Source organism: Ursus americanus, chromosome 12 (genome assembly GCF_024610735.1).
Source record: "Ursus americanus isolate L20-20 chromosome 12, mUrsAme1.1.p, whole genome shotgun sequence".
NCBI classification, from domain to species: domain Eukaryota; kingdom Metazoa; phylum Chordata; class Mammalia; order Carnivora; family Ursidae; genus Ursus; species Ursus americanus.
In genome coordinates this window covers 60,441,743-60,467,783 of record NC_142138.1, presented here as the reverse complement: position 1 = coordinate 60,467,783, position 26,041 = coordinate 60,441,743, and the positions used below count along the sequence as shown (strand labels likewise).

The 26,041-nt window shown below is 36.5% G+C and overlaps 1 protein-coding gene and 1 non-coding gene across 2 annotated transcripts in view; one reads left to right on the top strand and one right to left on the bottom strand.

Moving 5' to 3' along the window:
• The window catches only part of CAPZA1 (capping actin protein of muscle Z-line subunit alpha 1), a 47,023-nt gene that overhangs the window by 10,821 nt on the left and 10,161 nt on the right, over positions 1 to 26,041 (bottom strand). Inside the window, exons 2-6 of the mRNA XM_045801498.2 lie at positions 14,513 to 14,576; positions 12,419 to 12,470; positions 9,149 to 9,212; positions 3,483 to 3,689; positions 406 to 485 (exon numbers count right to left, since the gene is read on the bottom strand). Coding sequence (XP_045657454.1) covers positions 406 to 485; positions 3,483 to 3,689; positions 9,149 to 9,212; positions 12,419 to 12,470; positions 14,513 to 14,576 — 467 coding nt within the window. The remainder of the gene's footprint in view (positions 1 to 405; positions 486 to 3,482; positions 3,690 to 9,148; positions 9,213 to 12,418; positions 12,471 to 14,512; positions 14,577 to 26,041) is intronic.
• Positions 14,836 to 14,971, top strand: LOC123795433 (U4 spliceosomal RNA). Its single transcript, XR_006780482.2, has one exon. It is a non-coding gene; the product is annotated as a U4 spliceosomal RNA (small nuclear RNA).

Genomic DNA, 26,041 nt, shown 5'->3' with positions numbered 1-26,041 from the left:
ATTCTGACTTTCATTTTTCAATCTTGGAATAGAACACCATGCCTATACTGTTCATAGGAGGCTCTTCCACACACAGATGGGCTGCTGAGTTTTGCAATTAACTCAAGTATTATTAACCAAACCCAAGTAAAACTCAGATTTTCAACTAGGCACTTTAATAATCAATTACTTATTCTTACTCGATATTAAGAGCACTTTTTAAAAAGACAGATTATAAAATCTTGGAATTGAAAGGAATCTAAATGTTCACATCTAAATCCCTCGTTTTACAGATGGGGAACTGAAGTCTCTCGGTCCAATAACGTATCCCAAACTAGTCAGACTAAAAACCAAGTTTCAACTGCTGGTTTGGTTTCTTTCTAATATAAGTTAGAAACAAATAGAAGAGAACATCTATTTTCTTACCAGAAGTTTTTAGGCTGAAACTGGTGGCTTTCAATACATGCAATAATGGTCTGTTGCCCATCTATAGTTTTAGCATAAACCTATTGTTAAAAAAAAAAAAAGTTAGACTCTGAAAACATATTAATCTAAGTGACAAATACTGTACAAAGGCAGCATGCTAAATACTTGGGGGAGACAAAGAATCAGGCAGGATGAGCTTACAACTCACAAGACTTCATGGAATGTCAACACAGAGCAGAACATGTTTAGTTCCACAAGAGACCGTGGTACAATGAACACAGAAGGAAATACTAGTCCTGCCTGGGGGTACAAGGGAGGTGCCAGTTAGGCTGGCCTTACAAGACAGGTGAGATACTCATAAGCAGAGACTGAGAGGAAAGATGAGTGAACTGTCCAGACAGGAAACTGGGGGCTTGTTCAGTTAAATGGCAATTAGTTCTTTCAGGTTAGACAGTGCGTGTGAGGTGGACTATTGGTGATAATCCAGGATAGTAGATTTAAGTCCCGTAGCTGTAGGTGTAAGGTAAACATCTGGACATTATTCTACAGGTAATGGACAGACACCAAAACAATAGAACCAGACCTACTGTTTTGGAAGAGTAATTAATATTGGTATACAGGATAAAATGGAGGAAAAGCCGAAGGTGGTTTTGAGGCCAGAGCATTAATCTAGGCAATAAATCCGGGTAGTTATCAGTCGGTACCTGGACGCAGAAGCATAACTGAGTCTAGCAATATACTGCAAGTGAAGGGCAAAAAAGAGGAAAGAGCCAAAGTACTTGCATGCTGAGATGGCCAGAAAGATGGTAGCAAACTGGGAAATTCAGCTAAAAGTTAGAAACCCCAACTGTTCCTTAATGTGGAAGAGGTGAACAGAAATGCAATACAAAGGAAAAGCAAAAAAATAAATAGTGCTTTACAGTCCACAAAATGTTTTCACATTTACTTTCCATATATTGAATAACTTGAGTTTTAAAGAGAGAGAAATACAGCAATGGGGAATACCAACATTCACAAAAGCAGGGAGAAGAAAAGAAGTAGAGACAGACTTAGAATGAGTAGAGGGTGCTGGCAGAGCAGTCTAAGCAAAAGAGAATTTCTGGAAGTAGCTGGTCGGTCTCAGTGTGAAATACCATATGGAAGTCAAGGATAAAGAAAAGGATACTGAGTCAGGCAATTCAGGAACCGTCAATAACCTCAGAGAGAAGTTTCTATAATGACTGAAGCCAGAATTCACAGGGTTAAGAAGTACATAGGTAATGAAGAAGTGGCACTAGCAGGAGCAGATGTTCCCAGGTGTGGTTATGTAGCAGAGAGACAGAGATAAGGAAAGAAATGAAGGAGAGGAAGGAGGAGCAAGAGAGAAAAACAGAAGTAACTTACAGAAATTATTATGACTGAGGAAAAGTTTGTTCTCCTCAAGGGCAGGAGAAATAAAAATATTTCTAGGTAAAGAGAAAGCTATGGGATAGGCTAATATAAAATCAAGAAGAAGGATCCTTCTTCCTAAGATTAAGTACAGTGGAAGAGAGAAGATTGCTGAATGTGGAAAGCAGAGAAAAAGATTTCATGTCAGTCTTACTAAAATGTGGGGGATCAAACAGATGCCTAAGGACAATGGGAATGGTTTGGAACACGCTATATAGAAAATATCATAGGGAACACTGAGATGACATTAATAATTACTAAGCAGGACAGCTCCGAGGATATAAAACACTTGGGTACAGTAGACACTGTCGGAATAATTCCATGGCTTTTGTAGCTCATCTGTTAGCTAAGACAAGTGAGAAAAGCTGAGAAAAGGACACAGTAGGGTTACTTGGTGTAGAAACTCTCCAAAGAAAAGTACGGCCAAATTTTAAATAGGTAACAAATGTTAAGTAGAAAATTTAGGATTGCAAAGTCAATTTCTAGAAGAGAGTGTATCATGACTTCCTTTGCAATCCTGGGTTGCAAAATGTAACTGTACTTATCCACCATAATGGGTTTTCTCCATTATTTAAAAAATAAAAAACAAACAAAAAACATGTAATAGTAACAATATCTAACATTTAGCCAAAGCTTTCTTTGTGCCATTTTCCAAGCATTTTATATGTGTTATCAGCTCACTCAATCCTCACAATCCTATGAGGTAAGAACTATCATTTCCATTTTATGAGTGAAAAGGCACAGAGATGTTAACTCATTTGCCCAAGGTCACGTTGCTAATTAAGTGGCAAGACAAAGATTCAAACCAGTTAGTATGGCTTCATGTAAGGACTTTTTTTTTTTTAAGATTTTATTTATTTATTCGACAGAGATAGAGACAGCCAGCGAGAGAGGGAACACAAGCAGGGGGAGTGGGAGAGGAAGAAGCAGGCTCATAGCAGAGGAGCCTGATGTGGGGCTCGATCCCATAACGCCGGGATCACGCCCTGAGCCGAAGGCAGACGCTTAACCGTTGTGCCACCCAGGCGCCCCTCAGGTAAGGACTCTTAACCGAAATTGTATTATTGCCAGTTAACCCATCATCATTACATACTTTAAATATTCTAATAGACATTTTTCTTAATATCTGTAATTTTACAAAGGAAAAATCATGAGTCAAATTTATCATTTTTTTAACATCAAGAGGTAGTTTAAAAAAAAGTCAAATTACCAGATTTAAAAAAAATAGTCCAAATAGTTGAGACAATCAAATGAAAGTATCTAAACTATGTAAGACGTAGCTTTCTATAAAAATGCCTATACCAAAAAGTCATAAATGTGGCAACAGCTGTCTTGACAATCTTAATTTACTTTTTCCCGATGTATAAAGATGTTTAAAAACTTTTTTTGATGGGTATAAGGCAATTTCTGATGAACAAATAAGAGAAAGGTGAAATAGGATAAAATGAAATTTAAAATTTTTACGCACTGGGATTTTTAAAAAGAATTTTCCATATATACAAACTCTTTCAAAAATGAGTTAGGGAATAAAATACAGAGGAGACTCTAACTAAGAAAGAAGTGATGTTTGGCTGGCCAAAGCCCCCAAAGGATAAGGTAAATGTAAGGAATAAAACATTCTTTAATAATGAAGCAGGCAGATACTTAACAGTACAGAAGCCGTTGGAATAATGATCTTTCACATAGGCCCTTAAAACACTGTCACAGGATTCTCTCCAAGACTTCAGACCTCCATCTGCGTCTTCTGGCTGGGGGTCACTCGCTTCTTTCCGTAAGTGATCAAACTTAAAGGAAATTTTGTTTCTTGGATCTAAAAATCTGCTATTACCCAGGTCACCGTGCTCTGTAATTAAGACCTTCCAAAGAATAATTACAAATATGAGTAACTGTAAAAAGACAGTTGTCAAATTTTACAAAGCAAATAAAAATTCTGAAGAGGCCAGTTAACTTTTCATTTATACTTGGATTTCTCTTCTATACTGACTTTTCAATCAAGTCACATATTTTTTTAAAATTTAATTTAATTTTTTAAGTAAACTCTACCCCCACTGTGGGGCTTGTACCCATGACCCCAAGACCAAGAATAGCATGCTCTACTGACTAAGCCAGCCAGGTGCTCCTCAAGTCACATTTTTATTCTTTTTTCCCTAAGATTTATTTATTTATTTGAGAAAGAGAAAGAAAGAGAGAGAGGTTGGAGTGGGGGGAGGGAGAGAGAAACTCAAGCGGACTCCGCGTGGAGCCTAACTAGTGGCTCAATCTCACAACCCTGAGATCACGACCTGAACTGAAACCAAGAGCTGAACGCTCAACCGACTGCACCACCCAGGCTTCTCACATTTATATTCTTATAAAAATATTACGTTTATAGTTAAGTCACCTCTAAACCACAACATCTCCCCATCCTACCCTTCATTTCTTGGTTTCTGTCTAGTGTACTGCCAACATGTATACCTTATACATAGCTGTAACAATAACTTACCTGTATACTTTTATGTTTTTTTTTATATATTTCATAAAACTTTTCCAGTCATTATACTTAGCATTTAAAATAGGTAATACATTCACGTGGTTCAACAATGAAAAAATATATATAAAGTGAGATCTTTGTCTCACCTTTAACTCTTATCCACCAAATTCCTAATAAATTTCCCCTTCTCTACAAGGCAACTGATTTTATTAATTTACAGCAAGGGTCAGGATGGTAGGTGCCACTTATTTTTATAAATAAAGTTTTATTGAACACAGCCCTGCTTGTTTGTTTTGTATTATCTATGGCTGCTTTCCCAAAACAGCAGGGTTGAGTAGTCACAACTGACGACTCTATGTCCAGCAAAGCTGATAATATTTACTCTGGCCCTTTACAAAAATCTGCCAATCTCTGATACATTCATTCAGAGTTTCTTTTTTTACAAATATAAGTATGAATATATATTCTAACTCCCCACCCCTTTCTTTTACACAAAAACTAGCACACTATCCTGTACTTAAAAAAAAAACCAAAAAACAAACAAACAAAAAAACCCAACTTAATATATCCAGAAGAACTTTCCCGGTAAGTACTCAGAGAACTTCTTTATTTTTGTTACAGTTGTACACTACACCATTGTATGTATATTCAAAAATTTATTCAACCAGTCCTCTATTAATGGATAGTTTGGGTTGTTATTATGAACAATACGGCAACAAATGTCCTTGTATGTTCATTTATGTACAAATTATGTACGTGTGCCAAGTACTCATGTGAGATAAATTCTCTCAAGGGGGACAACTAGGTCAAAAGGAAAATGTATTCATAGTATTGACAGAGATTGACAAACTGCCCTATATCACAGATAGGGTGTCGTACTAAGTTAAAAGCGCAACATCAGTAGAAATTTCAATTGGCATTTCTTTTCATCTTTTAAGAAGAGTCATTTTCTAGTTGAACTCTTTATAAATTAGGCAGGTAAAACTTTCCATCTGTCAAGTTTCACATATTTTTCCCTAATTTCCCATTTGTCTTTTGACACACTTACCATTTTTAATAATTATATATAATTTCAGAATATTGACATACCATAATCTACTTAAATCATTTCCTAATTGAAGGAGGTTTAAGCTACTTTCAGTTTCCATTATCGAAAGCCACTATAAATTCTACCATAAATAAAATCTTCTGCTAAAAAAAAAATCTTTGGAAAGAATTCCTAGTTTTGAGATTTCTGTCCTTATCATCAAACTAACCTTTAAAAAACTTGTTTACAATGATGGTAGGAACCACGAATGTAACTATGTTCTTAGTCTTAACCCTCATAAAGCTTTCTCACCACAATTCTGCAACTTTCATAACTAAAAGGTAAATATTCACATTAAACTTTAACCTGCATTTCCTTAATTATTACTTTTGGGCGATCTAACACTTTTCTAAGTTTGCTTTGTTATTTCCCACTTGGGTGCAAGTGGTTTATGTCTGTTGCTTGTTTATTCACTGAACTCTTGGCGTCATCCTTAGGTATCTGAATAACCTCTTTATCTATTACGCTTGAGGAACATATTTACTCCTTTTTAAATCTTATTTTTAAAACTTTTTATTATGCAAAGGTCATTTTCTTTTTCTTTTTTTTTTTAAGATTTTATTTACTCATTTGACAGAGAGAGAGACAGCCTGCGAGAGAGGGAACACAAACAGGGGGAGTGGGAGAGGAAGAAGCAGGCTCCCAGCGGAGAAGCCTAGGATCACGCCCTGAGCTGAAGGCAGACACTTAATGACTGAGCCACCCAGGTGCCCCGCAAAGGTCATTTTCTTTTATAAACTTTCTTCTTTGAAGTTGTTTTTTTTTTTTTAATATATTTCAGTGCTCTCTACACCCAACGTGGGGCTGAAAATCACAACCCTAAGATCAAGCACAGCATACTCCACCGACTGAGCCAGCCAGGCGCCTGCCTCCTTTTATAAACTTCCTAATGTTTCATCATTACTTAAGTTATGATTCCCTTTCCATTCCCTACTAAATTTTTATGTTTTAAAAAAATATTTAACCTTTAAACTCCACCTGGAATTAATCTAAGTGTACAGTTGGCACTGGAAATCAAAGTTAGATTAATCTCATACATTTTATCAATTGTTTCCTTTTCCCTTCTGTTTTATGATACTTAGGGGCTTTCTGATTGTTGCCTTGTGTCTTTCATTAGTCTCTCATTTGTTTTTTGTAATCAGAATGATCCTGTATGGTCTATTTTTCATAGGAATTGTATGAAATCTATTTGAAAAACAAAGTTTCCATATCATTTATATTTCTCATTCAGATAAGCTTTCCATATTATTTATACTTATTCAGAAACATGGCATTTAAATCTACTTAATTTTCCATTTATTTCCTTGATTAAAGTGTGCGTGTGTATGTGTGTGAACTGTATTGCAGACTCTTGCTAGTTTCCAATCCAATATCTATTCTCTCCTTTCCCTTACTAACAGAACTGCAAAGGTTTTCAAAAAGACAATGTGTACAACTAAAAAAATGACACTTTCCAGCTAGGAATGACAAAGTGATAGGAGTTTTGGCAGTAACTTATCAGTGGAAGTTGCTTCTGGAAAGGCCAAAAGTACCTTTTGCAACTTCCTCTTTTTCCTTCCTGGAACATGGATTCAGTGCCCTGAAAATGGGGCAGCTCTCTTAAAGAGCACGATAATGAGGGGTGCTTGGGTGGCTCAGTCAGTTGGGCATCTGCCTTCGGCTCAGGTCGAGATCCCAGGATCCTGGGATTGAGCCCTGTGTCGGGTTCCCTGCTGAGCAGGGAGCCTGCTTCTCCCTCTACCCCTTGCTCACGTGTTCTCTTTCTCTCTTAAATAAATAAATAAATAAATAAATAAATAAATAAATAAATAAATAAATAAATAAATAAATCTTAAAAAAAAAAAAAGAGCATGATAATGAAAGCCACACTGAAGGCAGGCAGAAGAAAGAGGTGGAAGCAACTAGGATCTCTGATGACATCATGGAGCTACTATAACAGCTCTCTAATATTATCTCTGGACTTCTTACATAACAAAAATTTCTACTTAATCTACTATAGTCAATTTTTATTATATGCAGGGGTGGCATCTACTTTATTTTTGTCTTTTTTCCTTTGTGAGTATGTGTGTTTTATGGCACCTACTTTATTTTTTTAAAGATTTTATTTTTAAGTAATCTCCATACCCAACATGGTACTCAAACTTATAACCCTGAGATCAAGTTTTGCATGGTCTACTCACTAAGCCACCCAGGCGTGCCCCTATGGCAACTACTTTAATAATTTATACGTCTTTCCTTGTTTTAGTGTCCAGGTAATGGCTTTTTGTTGTTGCTGTTGTGGCTAAGAATGCAATCTCCTGTTGACTATATTTTTAAAGTTAGCTACTACTGGTATATGGGAATGCTCTTATAACATGCATCTGGACACATCTTATTATTTCAATAATTCTTCTCTATTATTAAATTATACAATATCAATTGCAAGGAATTTTTATCATTTTTTTCAGTGTTTATCTTTTATACTTGTCATTGTTTTCATTAAGAAAATTAAGATAAGCAAAAATATAAACCAAAACAAACAATAAGCAAAACAAATTCTAGTAATCCTGTAATTCTAACACAGAGTTAACATTTTGGTGTATATTTTCCCACATTTCCTTTTCTATGTACATCTATATATTTTATAGTTTTGATTCCTAAGATGCATATGTCCTCCCATGACTTAACATAAAATGGGATGCATCTTACACTTTATGGCATCTTAAGACTGTGTCAGAGTTTAACTGGCAGTGTTTTTTCTTAGTGATACATAAAATAATGGTGCACTTTTCACAGAATTTAATAGGCCCTGATTCTGGGATGCCTGAGTGGCTCAGCTGGTTAGGCGTCTGCCTTTGACTCTGGTCATGATCCCAGGATCCTGGGATACAGCCCGCATCAGGCTCCCTACTCAGTGGGGAGCCTGCTTCTCCCTCTCCCTCGGACCCTCCTCCCCACTTGCGCTTTCTCTCTCAAATAAATAAAATCTTAAAAAAACCCGCACTGATATATTAAGTTCACTTACCAGCACAATTCTACATATGCTCCTTTATGTGTTCTAGCTTAACATATCACAAACATCTTCCCAGATCAATATTTCAGTGTATGCGCACCCAAAAGGAGCACATTCCCAGATCAGTATTTATATTGATTTTCAATGACTACATGGTATTTTGGTCTACAGATAATGAATTTAATGTTGGGCATTTAGATTATTCTCAATTTTTCACTATTATAAACCTTGCTTCAAATAATCTTTTTAACACATTTACATACTTATTTTCCTAGGACAAATTCTGCAGATTTGTGGGTTCAAAGATTCAGACTTTTACAAAACATTTGGTATTTAGTGACATACTACCTTTGAAGTGTACATTAATGAATTTGGAAAATCCTGTCATACAATGTTATTAACTATGATAACAATGGAAATATTTGCTTTGCTCCTCTATTTGAATAGGGATGCCTATTTTCCTATACAATGTCAAATTTGATGTCTCCTGTTATTCTTACCAAGGAGAATTACATACAGCTATAAAATCTGTGTGAAACTCAACTCTTATTTTCACTATTCTTTTTAGGGGCAGCTCTCTTTTCCTGTCAAAGAAACTCCCAGTATTATGAGAGAGAGGAAGAATTTCCTGATATGTAGAATATTTACAGAAGCTATGAAAACTAAGACATGAATTTATTCAGCATCTTATCTTCAGATATCTGCTTTGGTTTCTAAGATTTCTACTACCACCCAGGCACAGCCTACCAAAATGAACAATCATTACCTGATCTTCATATCCTTCTATCTTCACGGGCGTGAACTGATCCATGTTATACTGGGCAAATGCACTGTTTTTTAAAAAGTAAAAAAAAAAGGGGGGGGGAGAATTATACATAAACACAAAGGTAATTCACATAATAGTGAAAGAGAATGAGAAAATATTCTCTGGTGCTCTTTCCCTTTCCCTCTAGGCAATTGGTGTTTTCCTAATGCCTTCCAGCTTTCTCCACAGAGATCTCAGATATGCCCTAAACTCTGAAATTACCTTTTCCTCTGCACTCCTAGGCTCCAACAGAAATTCCCCTTAGACTATTCCCAAGTTTTAAGAAATCCAGTTTTTGTGAATTACCAACAGTTTTAATCATTTAGACAGAAGCTTTCAGTAATTCAAAAAAGATCTTCAACTGATGCATTATTTTAGCAATGCTGTCTTCTTTATTCTGGCTCTGAGGCAGGACAGGTAGGAGAGACCACAATTAAATGTACCGGAAGACATCTGACATGGGGAGAGGGTTAGGTAAGAGCTGAGCATGAGTCAAGTCTCAGATGAGAGTTTAAGGCATAAGAGATTATCTGAAAAGGGGGATATATGAATAATCAAAGTGCATACCTAATATTACTATTTAATTGTCCAGTGCTACATTTGTAAAACTGCATTTTCAATGGCTCCCTAGTACATCTTACGAAGTAAGCAAAAAGATAAAGTGAAAGAAAAATGGAAATAAGCTGCAGTGTAAAAAAGCATAATACACTTACAAAGTATCAGTCCTCTCCCAGAATTCACTTGCCAAGAGAAGAGTTAAACACCACTCCAGCCCAATTTTAACCTACTAAAACACCTACTAGACCACTATTTTTAAGCAGACTATTAAATACTTCCTAGACTTTTCAAGAGAAACCAAAGAAACAGATATTTAAAGCTAATCTTCAATCTTTTCATTTTGTTATTGTGTTTTTTAATTAACTATTTCCTCATAACACCAGAACCCCATTAACAAAATTAGTCCTCAACACAGTGGTTCTTCAGAAAAGAATATAAACTAAAGGTTCACGGAAAGTGGATTATTATTATTATTATTTTTTTTGGAAAAGCTTAAGGAGTAAGGAGTAAATAAGTATTCCATTCTAAAATACATCCTAAGATTATAGATTACAAACACCAACATCAAATTTGTTAACATTTAATCCCATCTCAAGAAAATGGTATTTCCATTCTACCATTTGTGTGGGCCAAAAACTTGGGATCATCTTTGATTCTTCTTTCTCTCAAATTTCACATGTCATCACCAAATCGTATAGGTTCTACCTTGAATACATATTCAGAATCTGCTTCCTTCTCACCATCCTTCCTACTACCACTCTAGTCCAAACCACTGCCATTTATCTCTGAACTACTGCAGTAAGTCTTCTAGCTACTCATCTTCCTTTAATCTTTGCCCCCTGCATAGCAGCCAGTGATTATTCTAAAATATAATCTCATCGAGTCATTCTCTGCTCAAAACACTAATAACTTGCCCTCCCTTTCAGAATAAAATCCTCTCTGTGGCCTACAACACCCTACTTAGTACAGAAGGGCTGGGAATTTCAGAGAATGGTTTTAGAGATCAGAAGCATACATAGGCAGAAATCCAGGAAAGAGTAAATGTGAAGTCGTTCAAGCCTCCTTCATTTTATATAGAAGGCAATAATGATGAGGATGATGATTACTGAAACACCATTTACCGAACGCTTACTATGAGGACTATGGCCAAGGAACTGAAGTACCTCATTACAGGAAAAAAACTGAATTTTTCATCCCTGTGGAAAATCAAATATTTGGGCATAAGACAGTTCTCCTTAGTAAGAATGTTCTCTGAAAATCTAGAATCTGTAAGAACCAGAATATTTATAAAAACAAAGCTTTATTGTCAATTAAAGCATCTGAACTAAATACCCAGTTCTACTGTTACTCCTAACTGGAAATGGGACAATAGGCTCAGGATGCAATCAATCTTGGGTCTTGGCATTCCACTCCCCGTCTCTTCAGCAGTACCTTATCACGTGAAGGACAGTGTAGATTTATTTTGGGTAGCTCTCAAGGATACAACTAAGACCAATTATGGCAGGCAAGGAACTTGCCTTGTGAGATACTGAATTCCTTATTATTAGAGGCATTCAGATTGGATAATCATCTGCTGACAAAATGTAGATAAGGTTCTCTCAATGACAGGGCAAAGAGAGACAGGCGTTGAACTAGCAAATCATGAATCCCTTTTTCTATGGCATTCTATGCATCTAAAAGAAACCAGCATTAGAATGTATCTTTGGTGTGTGCCTAAATCAATGTGCGATTAGAAGAGCATTCATGATGACAATTATAGTGATGCTGTACAAATGTTAGGGTTTGTAGAATCTGGTCCCAAAATGAGTTCCAAAAAAGCATCATGGACAGGGCAGAAGATGACTATTTCTCAGGCAGCAGCTCTTAAGACAGTTTTCTATAGCTAAAATCTAAACCAACTGTATATCATACCGAATGCTTTTATGATAATTATTTGTCGCTCTACATCAAAATCCTTGTCCCATCCTCTTTACCCCACGCTTTCCCAGTCATCATCCTTTCCTGGTTTCCTCTTTACAAAGGAACTCTGGGCCAATTAGACAGATAGTGATTGAAAGAGAATTTTGTATGTAAAGGAGAGTAGTGATAAAGCCAGATAACAGGGGGCCTTGAAAGCTAGACAGTGTTTAGATTTGAAGAAAAAACACACACCACTGTAATGGTTTTGAGGACAAAGATAAAATGAAAATGGTATTTTAGAAAGATTAATTAGCCTGATAGTGACAAGGAATCAATGACTGGGTTGAATAACCATGTAGAATAACACTCTACAGTTAATTCTATTAAGGCACTTTCTGAATATCTACTATTTTGTGGCAATTTGAGAACATTATTCCTCAATAGTAGCCTAATTTTCCTATAGCTAGCATTTAAAAAAAATTCAACATGAACTAAAAGGAGTATAGAAGAAACCCTAACAGCTCATATTAAGCTCTGCTTTAACAGGTAAATCTAGGCAAAAGGAAAAAAAATTAAGATCATATATAATAAACTTAAAGGAAGTAAACAACATGGCATGTTTTCTCCAAGAAAAATACAACTAAAACTGCTAAAACCAACTGCTTTATATTGAAGTATTTTATTTTAAGCTTAATTTTCAGGGTACAAATTTGTTATCAACATAGTTTATCTAAAATTAAAATAAAATATAAGTGGATCTTGAAGGATACTTACTGTGCTGCTCCTTCCCTGAGGAGATTGTCATTATTAAGTAGCAGCCGGACATCTGAGGAAAAAAAAACATTAAAAGATGTTAAAATTAAAATGTTCAGTAGAGGACAAACTTCAAAATTTTTTTAAAAATCAAGGCTTTGCAAAGTTAGTCTTCAGACATATGTACACATAGAATTCTTTTTATTTTTTAAAAAGATTTTATTTATTTATTTGACAGAGAGAGAGCACAAGCAGGGGGAGCAGCAGGGAGAGGGAGAAGCAGGCTCGATCCCATGACCTGAGCCGAAGGCAGATGCTTAACTGACTGAGCCACCCAGGCACCCCTACATAGAAATTCTAAAAATGCAAATGAACAGATGCTAATGTTCATAAATTTGCATGTAATTATTTGTGGTACAATAATCCAACAACTTCTCAAAGAACTTCATAGCAAATCAAAAACATGGTTTAAAGAAAGTTATAGTTAGGACTGTTAATTTTGTATCTAAAGAATCTTTTAAAATGAGAATAACAATTGGAGGCTTTTCTATAACATCAGACCAAGAAAGCTGGGCAAAATTCAGTCAGTGGCAGTGAAATTGCCGAATATATTTTTCTACGAAGAATTTAATGTAGGGGACTATATCCTTTTAAAAAGCTGTGTATCAAGAGTCTAGTCACTCTTCTTTTGGAAGAGGAGGTCCTTGTTATATAAGAAACTACTACACATTAATTCCAATAGGGAAAACTAATTATAAGCCAAAGGCCATTGACTCTTAGGGCTTCTGAAAGAAGAGGCTGGCCAGAGGCCAATGTGTAGTATGCCAATAAAAACCAGCCCTCGTGCCACAAGTAGCTTGCCAATTTTTTTTTTTTAGTAGCTTGCCAATTCTTAATCTAATGCTTTCGTATCAATTATTCTCATGAGATTCCTGTAAAGTACATTCAGTTGTCAGAAATAAAACAAGGGACTTCTAACTACAAAGTCCATTAATTTTGTTAAGACAAGAATTTATCTGAGCTAATCAGCTGGATAAAGTTCAAATCGTAGGAAAATTTCCTAAAAGCTCAGCTGTTGAAAATTTATATTTGGTCGATATGGAAAAAAGACCAGAGAAAACAAGGCTGCGTTTGTTTCCCTTGCTATTAGTGTTCAAAATCCACAAATAAGTCTATAAGGAAGAATGTCTGCATTTATTTCTACTGTATTATTTACTCCTTATAGTAAATGTTTATATGTTCACCTGGTTACTCTTTCTCTATATCATTGATTTTTATCGGTGGAGATTACTGATTGTTCTGTGATGTATGGGGCGCTCTGGGCCAAGTACAGATGAATATCACACAGTTCCTCTTAAGTAGGTAGCCATCTAATGTAAAACTAGAATTTCAAAATAAATGTTTGCTCAAATGAGCCAAGATGCACAAAGAACTTTACGATGAATTTAACAACTTAAAATGGAATTTTAATGATTGACTTTATCATGAAGTTCAAGATGCCTCATCCACATTTTTCATTCTATATTACATTAAGCCAGTGAATAGCACAGAAGGTTATAAATGTATTGGAACAGTGGCTCCCAAACTGGCTGTGACTCAGAATCACCCAGGAGAACTTGATAAAACAGACTGCCCAATTCCACCTAAGATCTAATGAATGAGAAATCTTCAGAGGATGGTAACCCTGAAAGCTGTATATGTAACAAGCTTCCCAGACGCAGTCAGTTCAGCCCCAATGGCTCTAGAAAGTGTCCTATACGTATTATGGGCACGTCTTGAGTGAAAGCACTGAAGAAGCTTAAGCTATAATTTATAATGATAGATAAAAAACTATGAAAACAATTTAATATCGCTTCTCTACTTAATCATATTAATCTACTTCAAATCTTTTCTCACATAATATAGGTATCCTAATTTATGGGTTAAGAATTTGCTTTTGATTCAGACCTGGGTTTGAATCCTTGCTCTGACACTTGACTAGCTAGGTGACATTGGGTAAGTTATTTTCACCTGTTTGAATCTTGATTTCCTTAACTATAGTTATAATGTGCTTTAAGGATTAAAAGAGAAACTTATATGTAATTAAGGGAGCTTAAAATACTAATGTTTACTCACCATTGAACACTTCATTAAATTCCCCTGGGGGTGCATGAGTGATGAATTTAGCAGCTATGCGTACCTAAAAGAAATAAATAAGAGTTTTATATATAAAAGGAGATGGAATTAACAGATTACAAAAATTTCACCACATTCTTGAAATAACACTTCCTTTTAAAACTTTACTGTTTGGGAGCAAATTTTTTTGTCACAAAATATCCCCAAACTTTTATCATCAATATAGGTTTGTCCTAATGTGGGGATATCCATGGTGCTTTAAGTTTTAATTTTTCTTCAAAAAGTTGAATAATCAGTTTTTGGTCAAAATATACTGTAGTCATAGCTTTGCACAGTGGCAGTATTGTAGCCAATGAGGTTTATCCGAGGTGCAATTATTGCTAATTTAAATCTTTTCCCAAAAGATACCACAGTCACAGAAAGAGAAAGCTATGATCCTAATCTCTTATAAACATTTAAGCAAAACTAAATAAAATATTAGTAAATTGGTAGGGTACCGAATTGTGTTTATAGTGGTTATTTATTTATTTATTTATTTTAAAGATTTTATTTATTTATTTGATGGAGAAAGAGAGCCAGTGAGAGAGGGAACACAAGCAGGGGGAGAGGGCGAAGCAGGCTCTCAGCGGAGAAGCCTGATGTGGGGCTCGATCCCAGGACTCTGGGATCATGCCCTGAGCCGAAGGCAGATGCTTAACGACTGAGCCACCCAGGAGCCCCTTATAGTGTTTATCCCAATGCAAGGATGGTTCAATACTAATAAAGCAGCATAAAGGAGCAAACCCTTGTGATTCTCTTAGCTCATGCTGGAAAAAAAAGACAAAATTCAACACTCAAATATCATAAAACAACAAAAAAACTACTAATTTTGGGTAGGAATAAACTTCTTTAACTTGAAAAAGGATTATCTACAAAATTCTACAGCACACCTAATAATGATGCAACAGTGCAAGCAGTGTCCCTAATTTTAAAAACGAGACAAAGATGACTATCACCCAAACTATTAAACACTATACTGTACTGTCTTAAAGAGTACTATAGACAATATTTCTTCTGTTCTTCCTTCTAACGCCCTCTCCTGCCCTCTACTGCCATTCTACTTTTCTGGATCTCCTATTAGAGATGGATGTTGAAATCTTAGGATCTAACCTGCATATCTCATTTTTTTCTCCTATATTTTTATCTTCTTTTGTCATTTTATACTTTATTTGGGGAGAAGGCCTCAGAGCCCCATTTTTCAACTCACTAAAATGCTCTTCAGTTACTATTTTGCTATTCAGATAATTATTTGAACTGTTCTATTTTTAATTTTCACGACTTTTATTTTTGTGTGTACAATATTCTCTTGAGTCTCCTTGAGGGTATTAGCTATACTGACTTTAAAGTCTTGCTCTATGGACTGTTTCCCAAGAATTTAGATCTACTTTTTGCTTTTCTTTCATAGTACTGGTTTTCTACAAATGTTTGGTGTTCCTCCTTGAATTTAATTTAGCTTACCTATTCTGTTTACCTGAAGTTGTCTCTAGGGATTAAAGGAGAGGGAAAGAGTAGACCTGCTGCTGGGTATGAGCAGTGTGTATGAGATTAATTTCTGAGCAAGCCTCATAAGGGCCAGAGGCTACCTGGGGTATTGCCCTGCCTCTCTTCTCTCAGTGCTCATTCTCAATGCTATATTCTGAGGACAAATGCATTTCTGTCTGCAGGTTAGGGGCCAAATGGGAGAGAAAAGAGGAGCCAAGTGGTAGTTAGCTTACAGAACAATTCCCCAATTAATCTACACCAAGACTCTTCTGAGTCCTTTCTCTCTTGCTCCTTAAATAAAGTTCCTCCACACGGCTTCTACTACCATAACAGTTTTCTTTAATGTGCTTTGGGTTATGATTTCTTCTGATCTTACTTTTGCCCCCTATGTATTTACCATTCTGCTTTCTTTCTGTGAAGAACTGCTAAAAAATTTTGGTCCAATGATGGCACTCTCACTTTTTAGACAGTTACTAGTTCATTTCTCCTCTCATTCTATTTTCCCCTACTCTTTTCATTCTAATAAGGTTTGCCATAAAAGGTGAGGTGAAACCATGTGCTCAGTCTGCCATCCCTTAGGTCTCATCAAGTCAAATGTGAAATACAGAGAATGTACGAACCTATTTAAAAGAAAAAATAATTTGGAGAATCATTTGGCAATATACATATATAATTTATGATGTTAGCAATACTAGGACTGACCTCAAATGAGTCTCACAGTATAATTCTAACACACTATGACAGAAAGAATGTTGAAAATTCCCTAATTTTTGATATGATAATGAGTATGAAGATGATTCAACTCACTGATGAGGGACAAAGAGGAACATGATATATCTATCTACCAATAAACTGAGCCCTGTTTTCCAAATAGGCATCCTCTAATGACGTCTTAATTTTCTTCAAACAATTTTAAATTCTTGCTGACCCAATCAAATTAAGGCTACCATCAAAGTCAAACCATTCCTAAGCAGAAAAAAAGACTTTCAGAATCTTGAAAATAAGGCTGAGAACTAAGAAGAAAATAAGACAAAGACGAAAAACACTTTACAACTTTTGGTTTACACAGAAGAGATCTTATGTGACTTCACTCTTATAAAAGAAAAGCTGTCCCATGGACAAACTTATTTGTCAAGAAAGGCCTACTGACTGATGCAACAAGGTAGACAGAAAACCTGAATTCTAATTACTGGCTGTGTTGGTCCATTAACTAACTAGATTTGTGATTCTAGAAACACTACTAACCTTTTTTGGTCCTGAATTTCCTCATTATCATCCAACTCCTAAAAGAGATGAGAAGATCTGCAAAATTTCTTTGAGCTATAAAACTCTATCTGATTTTTTAAGACTTAAAAAACAAAACCTGTATGTGTGTGGAAGCAGAGGTGAGGAATCCACACCACAAACACCTTAAAATATTCTTATGTACATAAAGTTTGAGAACCCTGCCATGACAGGGTAATTACAGATAATGTATTATTTTTCTGGGATGAAAACTGGTGGAGATTAAGAGATATACTCCATAAAGCTCTTATATTAACTAACAATAAAAAGAGCGGTTCTAATTAGGAAATAAGAAATGCTGCTCGACTCATGAAAATTATACTACACAGGACTAACAAACAGTTCCTATATGGATTGCCAAATGTGTATATTTGCATTGGCATGTGCAGTTAATCATATTTCTGTCCTCATCAACTGTTGCTGCCAATCACTCATTTAAGAAATTAGTAAACCTACTTTGACAGCAAACCTATTTTTTAATCTATTTCTGGCAAATCTGATGAGCGACTATGGTCTATCCCACTTTTGTCCGGGTGCATTTCCCATAACCCTTGCGTAATTGTGAAACTTCCTTCAGTCAAGAAAATTTAAGTATGTATAGTTCAAGGACCTGATACATACATACATAGTAATACAGCAAGCAAGTATTAAAGGTCACAGTGAGGCACCAAGAAGATGTAATCAACTCTACACATATGTATAAGGACGGGTGGGGTAGCCTTTAAATACAGTGATGTATGTGAGCTGGATTGAAGGATGAGTAATACCAAGGAGGGCATTGCAGTCAGAGGAAACAATTATGTACAAACTAAGACAACACAGTATAACAAACTGAATGTAGATATTTAAAAGATTTGCAAAATGTAAAATAGTCTTACTTTTCCCACTAATTCTTTTTTTTTGTTTTGGAAAAAAAGTTTTGGTTTTTTTTTCAAAACAAAATACCAATCATTTATATTAACATGTAATAATTCTTTTTAAATGAACTAATGCTTTAAAAGTCTCTTAAGTTTTAATATTTAGTAAACAGATATAAGCTAATAAATAAAAACTTGATTCCTAAGAGTGTAAAGGGGATCTGAGAGCAAAAAAGTCTGAGAAGTGTTCTATCTGTTGACATAGGTTGATGTTTATCATATGCTGTTGAGTGAAAAAAGTTCACACAATGATGTATTCCTATTTTATTAAGAGTAAATATATTTACATACAAGTATAGCTACTAATTTTAATTAGGACTTCCTCTGGTGTTTCAAGATATTTTTCTTTCCTTTTTTGGTTTATCTCTATGTTCAAAAAGCTGTACAAGGAATATAAATTACTTGTATGATAAAGAGACTTTTTTCCCCTGGAAGTTAGTACTTCATAATCCCCTTTCTACTTCACCCATTACTTCATTACCTGTAGGTTAAAGATAATTTTTAAATTTTTAAAAATCAAAAGAGGAGCATGCCAACATCTCCCATCCAATAAATTAATTTTTTAAAAGATGAAAGAGGACAGGGGCGCCTGGCTGGCTCTGTCAGTAGAGCATGAGACTCTTGATCTCAGGGTTGTGAATTCGAGCCCCATGCTGGGTATAGAGATTACTTAAAAATAAAGTCTTAAAAAAAAAAAAGATGAAAGAGGATATAAACAAGATAAAGGCTTTGGAGTGACATCAAAACTGAAAGCAATGGGTCAAGGAAGCTACAGGTCAAGGAAGCTAAAGGACAGGATAAAGTGAAGTTGGTACAATGCTAAAAGCAACAAGGAAGGCTTTTCAAAGTTATACTTTGCATATGCTTTTAGACCAGGAGCTTAGCCTTATTTACTTTCTAGCTGCATAGTGCCTTATGCTAGAACATACAGGATAGTTAATTGGTTAAATGAAAGAGAAAAGTAAACTAAAAGCTTGCTTCCATTGTCTTAAAAAAAAAACCCACAAAGTGCAAAAAAGTCAGAGGAGGAGGAATATCAAGTAGTAGTACTTGAATTCAGGCTTAAGTGCTGAAGAATTATAATTAAAGTGCTGGAAAAAAAAGTAGGTGATCCCCATAAATTGAGAATATCAAGAATAGGAAAAATGGGGGCGCCTGGGTGGCTCAGATGGTTAAGCGTCTGTCTGGCTCAGGTCAAGATCTCCAGTTCCAGCTCAGCGGGGAGTCTGCTTCTCCCTCTCCCTCTCCCCCTGCTTGTGCTCTCTCTGTCTCTCCTTCTCTCAAATGAATAGGTAAAATCTTTAAAAAAAAACAAAAAAGAAAAGAAAAGAAAAAAAAAAAAGAATAGGAAAAATGTCCAATTAAAGAAATGAAAATATCCCCCAATTTTTAAATGAAAGCTGGCGAGAGGTGAAGACATACATGCAACAGCAAGGGTGAAATTCTATATGAATGGCTAAAAAGAATGTAGTCATTATTAAATGCCAAAGGTGGATCCCCAAAACACTGTCATGGTCAACATTCCCCATGTTATTTTCCGAGAGTTATTAAAAAAGGTCAGATACTTTGAAGTGGTGAGGTGATTTGTCACTATAACAATACCATAAAAATACCTTGAAATAGTAGTTGAAATCTTAATTCTCCATTTATATATTCTCTATAAAAATCTAAAGTCGCTCCATGGTCTCCAAAGCCCTTCCAAATTTGGTTCCCTCATCCCCAGCTCCTACTGCCTAGCTACTAGACCTTATACAGCTACACTACTGCCTCAGGGCGATTGCATTTCTTGTTCCTTTTGCCAGAAATGCTCTGCTGTCAGAGCATCTCTCTTCATTCAAGTCTCTGTTCAAATGTCACCTTCTGACTTCCTGACTCCTATATACAAATTAGCCACTTATGTTTCTTGCTCAACACCCCCAACAGAATTCCAAGAACACAGAGCAGGGGTCAGCAAACTGCTGTAAAAGTCCAGATGGTGAACATTTTAGGGCACATGGTCTTGGTCCCAACTGTAAACAAATGAGCACAGTTGTGTTACAGTAAGTTCTATTTATTTATTTATTTATTTATTTATTTGTTTGTTTGTTTGTTTATTTATTTTTTAATTGAGGTACTATTGGGAAATAAAGTTGTGAGATATTTAAAGTATACGATGTGATTTGATAAACAGATACACTGTGAAGGGTTACCCCCACTGAGCTAATTTATTTTATTTATTCATTTGACAGAGAGAGCACAAGCAAAAGGAGTCGCAGGCAGAGGGCGAGGGAGAAGCAGACTCCCCGCTGAGCAGAGAGCCCGCCCTGCCAATCCCAGGATTCGGAGATCATGAATCAAGCCGAAAGCAGACGCCCAACCCACCACCCAGCCACCCAGGTGCCCTGCTAATATTTTTTTTAAAAAGATTTTATGTATTTATTTGACAGAAAGAGTGAGAGAGCACAAGCAGGGGAGTGGCAGAGGGAGGGAGAAGCTGACTCCCCGCCGAGCAGGAAGTTCCATACCAGGACCCCAGGATCCTGATCAGATACTTAACAGACTGAGCCACCCAGGCACCCTCCCCACCCCCACTGAGCTAATTAAAACATTATTTTGGATACTCTAATTTGTATTTCATGTAATTTTCACATGTCATGAAATCTTCTGATTTTTCTCCCTAACCATTCAAAAAACATTAGCGTGTATTCTATATACAAACATGCAGTGGATCAGATTTGCCAAACCCTGGCACAGAACATAAGAACTCATTGTTTGTTCCTTGCTGTATATCCAGAACTGAGACCTGGCACATGCTAGGAATGTAAATGAATGACTACTATTTTATTGTTTACACAACTCTTTCATAACCCGTTTCTCTTTTGATCTTAGAACAGCTTAAGTAGGCAGGCAAGAGACACTTATCCTCACTATAAAAGGAATAAGTTTAGAGAGTTTAAGTGCCTTGTCCAAGGTCACATACCTATACAGAGGTGGACCTGTAACTGGACAATCAACTATACCATGCAGTAGTAACAGGTATTAAAATTCAGGAAGATTATCTTTAGCATGGTATCACATGGATTTAGTCTAGTCCTTTTAGAATTTTTATTTATTTATTTATCTATCTATTTATTTATTTAAAGATTTTATTTGACAGAGACGGCGAGAGAGGGAACAGAAGCAAGGGGAGTGTGAGAGGGAGAAGCAGACTTCCTGCCGTGCAGGCAGCCTGATGCAGGGCTTGATCCCAGGACCCTGGGACCATGACCTGAGCCGAAGGCAGACGCCTAATGACTGAGCCACCCAGGCGCCCCCAGAATTTTTTTTTTTTAATCAGGAATTGAAGTCAGTGCCTTGCTTATAAAAGCTGCAGCTGAAACAAAGTTAGGAGGGGCAAACACAATAATAAAAAATAACTTTAGGGGCGCCTGGGTGGCTCAGTTGTTAAGCATATGCCTTCGGCTCAGGTCATGATCCCAGGGTCCTGGGATCGAGCCCCGCATCGGGCTCCCTGCTCAGCAGGAAGCCTGCTTCTCCCTCTCCCACTCCCCCTGCTTGTGTTTCCTCTCTTGCTGTCTCTCTCTCTGTCAAGTAAATGAAAATAATCTTTAAAAAATAAAAAAATAACTCTAAAAGTCAGTATTATCTAGCTTCAAAACTGGGTCAAAACTAACAAGATGAAGGGCACCTGGGTAGCTCAATCAATTAAGCATCTGCCTTCAGCTCAGGTCATGATTTCAGAGTCCTTTGGGCTCCCTGCTGAGCAGGGAGTCTGCTTCTCCCTCTACCCCTCCCCCCTGCTGGTGATCTCTCACTCTCTAATAAATAAATTTTTAAAAATCTAAAAATTAACAAGATGCAATTTGATACAGGTAAACCAAATCAGTGGCAGAAGTTAAAGGGGAAAGAGAAATGGCTAAGTAGTTAGTGACTGCAAAAATATTTTTGCTGAAATACAAATGAGGGATGACACTTTTAAAAACAGTGATTTAATCAATCATTCTTAAGACTGGGGCGGGGGGAAAAAAAAGACCGGGGTAGGGAAAGAAAGTTGAAAGCAGGTATACTGGGGCACCTGGGTGGCTCAGCCAGTTAAGCGTCTGCCTTCGGCTCAGGTCATGATCCCAGGCTGTTGGGATCGAGCACATTGGGCTCCCTGCTTAGCGGGGAGCCTGCTTCTTCCTCTCCCTCTGCTTGTGCTCTCTCACTCGCTCACTCTCTCTCAAATAAAATAAAATAAAATAAAAAGGAAAGCATATATCCTATAGAGGGGAGGCATGTCATCCCCAACCTAATAGAGAATCATTGTTACAGAGGTTCTAGTTGAACAAAAACTTAACTGCTGCTTTAAACAAACAAACAAACAAACAAAAAACACAAGGCTTTTATCCTGTTGGATAAAGTTAATAGTTTCACTGCATGAAGCATTCATCTGCAGTGAAGGATATAACTCCACGTATATTTTATTTATTTTGTAAAAGATTTTATTTTTAACTAATCTCTACACCCAACTTGGAACTCAAGAGTCACACACTCCTGACTGAGCCAACCAGGCGCCCCTCCACGTATATTTTTCTTAAGTTCAAAAAAAATTTTATTTTTATTTATATTTAGAGTGGGGGAGGGGCAGACGGAAAGGCAGAGAGATTCTTAAGCAGGCTCAGTCTCACAAACTCAGATCATGACCTGAGCCAAAGTCAAGAGTCACATGTTCCACCGAATAAGCCAGCCAGGCACCTGCACATTTATTTTGAAGGGAGAATAACTCAAATCTTATACACAATTCCAATCCTTCATATACTTAAATACTCCAATAATGTTAATTTCACGGAATCCACTGTATTATGTTTCTAACCTAAAAAGGGAGAATTTAGAATCTATAAGTATCAATAAGAGGTAAGTTTTCCTAGATTTGTTTCCTCCCATTCTCCTTATCTTTTTACCTCTCCAAAAGGGGGAAATAAAAATACCGAATCCTTGGAAGATTCAAAATTTCATTACATTACTAATACCTGTACTGAAAGTTTAAACATCAAACTGAGAAAGTAATATACCTTAGTGTTCCCCAGAAACTACTAATTTTGTTAATTTTCAAATACTGTAATAAGAAACTTTAGGGGCACCTGAGTGGCTCAGTCGCTAACCGTCTGCCTTCGGCTCAGGGCGTGATCCCAACGTTCTGGGATTGAGCCCCACATCAGGCTCCTCTGCTAGGAGCCTGCTTCTTCCTCTCCCACTCCCCCTGCTTGTGTTCCCTCTCTTCGTTGGCTGTCTCTCTCTGTCAAATAAATAAATAAAATCTTAAAAAAAAAAAAGAAACTTTAGAAAATACATTAAAAGACACTTAGAAAATTCATAAAACTTGGGTTTTTAGCATATTAAATAATCTTCTAATAACAGACCCCACATATTTCAACATTACATCTATTCATAACTAGCTTTTAAAATGATTTTCTTGACAATCACATGCAACGAGACTCAAGTATTTAATAACTACAGCTCTGCTGAATGTCAGTGGATAACTCTGTACAGGCAAGGAAGAAATTTTTCCCTAGATAATAGCCCCATTCAACTTATCAGGAAGGCACAGACCAGTTTATACTGCCCAAACTTTGTATACTTCAGGAGCCAAATCTCTGCCAGCTTGCTTCTCTGGTGTCTACCAAATCTTCACCTCCCTCATTAGACTACTGTGTGTATTAAAGACTTTGCTTCTGGGATTGACTTACACTGTCCTTGAAAGTTTTGCCTCTCTATCTTTGCCTGCCTAAACGCTTCTTTTAAGGTTGGGTTCTTCTGTTCCATTCCAAGAAGTATTCCCAGTACTTATAATTTCAAGAATCCTCTACCATATTATACCATACTTTACACCATACTTTGTTTGGTGTATAACTGTTACTGATAATTAGTTCTGTAAATATTTTGTCCCACAAAACTAAAGTTTTCTTTGCAAACTGTCTTGCTTTCCTTTTCTTTTTTTTTTTTTAATTTTATTTATTTATTCAACAGAGATAGAGACAACCAGCGAGAGAGGGAACACAAGCAGGGGGAGTGGGAGAGGAAGAAGCAGGCTCATAGCGGAAGAGCCTGACGTGGGGCTCGATCCCAGATTGCTGGGATCACGCCCTGAGCCGAGGGCAGACGCTCAACCGCTCTGCCACCCAGGCGCCCCCTGCTTTCCTTTTCTATACAAGGTCTAGCAAAGTAAATAGCATATAGCCGGCAATTACTAAATGTTTACAAAACCCCTTTTGAATAAAACGATACTATGGAAGTGTTCTTAGCTTTTCAGATTATTATGGGATACTATGGCAAAATGGAAAGATACAGGTTCTGAGGCTGGGACAGACCTGGATTTGAATTTCAATCACTTAATGTCTTCAAATCACATCCTTACCCTTAAGTGGGATAGTATCTACTTCTTACAATTGTTGTAAAATTAAATAAGATAATATTTGTCTTCAGCAGAATATTTAAAATATAGGGGCACCTGGCTGGCTCAGTTGGTGGAGCATGCAACTTTTGATTTGGGGGTTGTGGGTTGAAGCCCTATGTCAAGTGTAGAGATTACTTAAAAATAAAAATCTTTAAAAAAATAAAATAAAATAGGCACAATAAATGCCAGCTATTGTTAACTGGTCCTAGCAAGACAGGTGCTGCTTTAAATTATTAAACTGAACAAACCCTTCAAATTATTAAGAAAATACTTTCTCTTTTCTAGAAATTCTTTGGATCCTAGTCACCTTACATTCCCCAACATTAATAGTCTTTATCAAAAACTATAAATAGTGGCAACGCTTTTACTGACCAAAGTTCTCCAAAATGTCTCTGCTTCACTTCCCTTTAAAGTAGTAACACATCTTCCAAAGTTTACTTATGTTTTCAACTAGGCTATACTTAAAAAAGAATAGTAACCAATTGTACTTTCCTAAATGTTATTTTCCTTACTTTTATTCTACATCATTCCAGAAGTATTCAAGGATTAATAACTACATTTCTCCTCCTGAAAGAGATTTACCTTATTCTTAACCACTTAAGAGAGTAAGCTCTGTTTGCATGGAATTCAATGCTATTTCCTAAGAGTTTTTGGTTGTTTGAAGATATTACGTGTTATTTTTCTAAGGCTTTACTTTTTTTTTTTAAGATTTATTTATTTGAGATAGAGAGGAAGCGAGCGATGGAGCAGAGCAGGAGAGCAGAGGGAGAGGGAGAAGCAGGTTCCCCGCTGAGCAGGGATTCCCAATGCAGAGCTTGATCCCACATGTCCTGAGCGGAAGGCAGACGCTTAACAGACTGAGCCACCCAGGTGCCCCAAGGCTTTTTTTTTTTTAAGAGTAGTTTTAGGTTCACAGCAAAACTAAGAAGTTACAGAAATGTCCCATACACTCCCTGCCCCCTAACACGCACACCTCCTCCATTATTAATACCCCTACCAGAATAGCTCATTTGATCATTTCATGAACTTAATGCTGATACATCATTATCATCCAAAGCCCAGGGTTTACATTAGGGTTCACTCTTTGTGTGGTACATTCTATTGATTTGGACAAATGTATGACATGTATCCACCATTACAGCATCATAGAGAGTATTTTCATCACCCTAAAAATTCACTGTGCTCTGCCTAGTCTTTCCTCCCTCCCACCAGTGTGGGTTTTTTTTTTAAGATTTATTTGAAAAAGAGAAAGAGAGTGTGAGAGCGCAAGTGGGGAGAAGGGAGTGGGCACAGAGAAAGAGGGAGAAGCAGACTCCCCACTGAGCAGGAGCCCAATGCAGAGGTCCATCCCAGGACCCTGGGATCATGACCTGAGCTGAAGGCAGACACTTA